This window comes from Procambarus clarkii, unplaced genomic scaffold (genome assembly GCF_040958095.1).
Source record: "Procambarus clarkii isolate CNS0578487 unplaced genomic scaffold, FALCON_Pclarkii_2.0 HiC_scaffold_108, whole genome shotgun sequence".
Taxonomy (NCBI): domain Eukaryota; kingdom Metazoa; phylum Arthropoda; class Malacostraca; order Decapoda; family Cambaridae; genus Procambarus; species Procambarus clarkii.
This window is the reverse complement of record NW_027189141.1, coordinates 353466-356890: the sequence shown is the minus strand read 5'-3', so window position 1 is coordinate 356890 and position 3425 is coordinate 353466. Positions and strand designations below refer to the sequence as shown.

Below are 3425 nucleotides of genomic sequence, written 5' to 3'. Positions count from 1 at the left end.
ACAGAGCATTCTCTCTCTCAAATCATAATAGTACACTAATGGTTCCCTACACCACCCCTCAGGTGCAGCTGCAGCAGGCTTGGGTGACATGATGACTATGGGGTGCACAATAAACTAACACTCACAGAATGAGTATGGGCTGCACAATAAGCTACCTCTCACAAGATTAGTAATAAAGAAACATTAATTTTTTGGGTAGGGTGACTGAAACTCATCCTGGGGTAAAAATGTTTATTTAAATTTATTATAGTTAAATGAATTTAGTAAATTATTCCATATATTGTATTATAAGTGAATTGACACTAAACTATAAATGATACTAATAAGGTTTTAAAAATGAAAAACAGTAAAAATCCTTCATGTAAGATATGGAAGTTGAAAAGTAAATTAACTGTAAACTAAATTATAAACTGTAGACATAATATAAAGTATTATAAGTAAAATACCTATAAACTACCAAATAATGTGTAAGGAACCATTTCTATTGTTTGTCCTTTTTTACCTGTTTCCTCAGGTATTTTAAAATTCCCATTCCGTTGTTACTACACTGTTTTCCTGGTGTAGTTCCCTGTGGTTCAAATTTTACTACTTGTACTTCTTGCTGTTTCTGAAGGATTGCTAATGGTAGCCCTTGTTGCACCGGCGGAACTTTTTGTAAATGTTCCACCTGCGGAACTTTTTGTAATTGTTGAATTTCTTGCACCTGCGGTACTTTTTGGACTTTATGCACCTGCTGCACTTGTAGCTCGTCAGGATTTTTTTCCAGGGCATTATCGCTATCACCTTCTGATCCTAATGTAAGTTTATCTGCATCAAGCTTCCTTGTGCGTGCTGGAAAAAAATAAAAATAAAAAATAAAAAATTTTGAAATGGAAGATCCTGTGTAACAAATTTAATCAGTTACTATGATCGAGCCGCAGAAATTTTACAGGAAAGATATGGTTGGGTTGACTGCATCTATCTGGACCTAAAAGAGGCATTCAATAGAATTCCACATAAGAGTTTGTTCTGGAAACTGGAACATATTGGAGGGGTGACAGGTAAGCTTCTAACATGGATTAAAAAATTTCAAACTGATAGAAAAATGAGGGCAGTAATCAGAGGCAATGTATTGGACTGGAGAAATGTCACGAGTGGAGTACCACAGGGTTTAGTTCTGGCATTCATGGATAAATAATAAATAAATTGTTCATGATTTTTTTAGACAAAAGCTAGAATATGCAGCAGTTGTATGGTGCCCATATCTTAAGAAGTACATGTACAAACTTGAAATGATACAAAGACGTCATGGGTGTCATAGGGGCACCAGCACACTGGTTTGCTAAAGGGCCCTTAATGCTGTCGAGACCTTATGGGCCCTTGGACCCATTACGTTAAGACATAGTGCTGTATTGGGCCACATACTTTTTGCCATATACATCAACGACAGAGATGATTGAATTGAAATTATATATATATATATATATATATATATATATATATATATATATATATATATATACATACATATATATATATATACATATATATATATATATATATATATATATATATATATATATATATATATATATATATACATATGTATATATATATATATATACATATGTATATATATATATATATATGAGAGAAAATAATAGGTGGTGATATATTTATATATTATGTGAACTACTTACACAAAAAGAAGTTAGTGGTGAAGATCTTCTTGTCCTCTTCTTGTATTACGTTGTTTGGTAAAATACCATGTGTCACCCGTGCTGGTCCTTTCTTGTAATAGATAACGATTGATTCATACCCACAGCCACGCAGATATGTTAGCTGAAAAGCAAATAATATTTAAACAATAACACTATCTGGGAAAATGCAACAAAATAAATGTTTGAAGCATAGCTGGGCATGTGCAATAGAACCCATAATAGAATCACAATACCAGAAATAAATATCTTTGATATCCCCAGAGTCAAAGTTATTCTGTGTAAATACTCTATGCAAATAAAGGGACCTTGTCTATGGAACTAACTTGCTAACAAATTTAAAAACTGTCCAACTTCTGCCATTTTAAAAAATAAAACCAAAAAGTACCTAAATTTTTTCTTGATAGTTTCCTAACTAGTGTATTAAACTCGCACTGTATCTTATGAAATCCAATGCCAGAATATATGTGCCTAAACCATACAACTTTTCCATTGTAATCATTGCTATCACCTTATATCATGATTGTTATATTGAATGCATATCTTACTATATTATACCTTGAAATATTCCTCAAATTATGCTACAATTTATATGTTGATAACCCTCAAATTTTACTTTAATGTACATAGTAATCTTTGTGATACTTTCTTACAATGTACCAGCCAATAAACCTCCTCACTTTTGGGACATGGTAACATGGTACTCAGATAAAGGGTTTCCGGTGGATGTAGTATACATGGATTATGCTAAAGACTTTAATAAGGTACCACATGGAAGACTAGCAAGGAAATTACAGGTTCATGAAAAAAATTGTAAAGTGCACAAAACAATAGTTAAAACAAAGAGAGCAAAAGGTCATACTAAATGGGAATGAATATGAAGAAATGTGTTAAGTTGAGTACCTCAGGGGTCCATTTTTAAGTCTAAAATATTTTTCATATATTGAACATCTATGATATAGAAAAGAATATAATCTAATCAACCACATCCTCATATTTGCAAATGCCTGGCATTTCACGAGCACTTTGTCCGGGGTTTATATTCTAGCCGGGGAGGATTTACTGGGTTAGGCTAACCTAACCTAACTTAACCAAACCAAACCAAGTATCTCAAGTTACAAATATCTCTGGGAATTCATATTATCTGCTGTTGTAGAATTGACAAAATGGACAGTGTCAACAAAATTATTCCCACATACTCCGTCACTATGTGATGGAGTACACATAGAATAGGGACTGAATTGTCCCTGACAGGGACAATTCTGTAACAAATGTTCTAGCATAAAACTTTGTACAGTTTAGTAATTCCTTACCATTTGATGTACTAGGTAGATCCATGTTTGGTGAAGTTTTATAGCTGGAGCTGGAAGATCCTGTCGAGATGACTTCTTCAAAGAGAATAGCTTCAACACATTGTGTCTTGAGTCTTCCAGTACTTGGCCTACAGTTACCAGATCTGATTTACAGAAACTAGTGAACTATGGAGATAAGATTGTTAATAATATACTTTTTTTGAGATTCATATGACTTGCAGCTTAAAAACCAATCTTATTTTAAAATAGTACACTAAAGTACATAGCAAATTGCGAAATTCGTAGTTTTTTAACTACTTTAAAGCTAAATTCTCAAGCTTTGAAAATAAGCACAATTTGCTATTTTAAGCGGAATCTGGCAACTCTGATTTAGCATGTAAACATTGACTTGCATTCACAATGTAGTTATTTATTT

At 32.7% G+C, this 3425-nt stretch overlaps 1 protein-coding gene across 1 annotated transcript; it reads right to left on the bottom strand.

Annotated features, from left to right (window-relative positions):
- Positions 1-217: 217 nt before the first annotated feature.
- On the bottom strand, positions 218-3170 carry LOC123767238 (uncharacterized). Its single transcript, XM_045756809.2, has 3 exons — positions 3011-3170; positions 1680-1821; positions 218-831 (listed from the first exon to the last, which is right to left on the bottom strand). Exons 1-3 carry the CDS (start codon positions 3011-3013, stop codon positions 482-484), a joined length of 495 nt encoding a protein of 164 aa, XP_045612765.1. The 5' UTR covers positions 3014-3170; the 3' UTR covers positions 218-481.
- Positions 3171-3425: the final 255 nt, after the last annotated feature.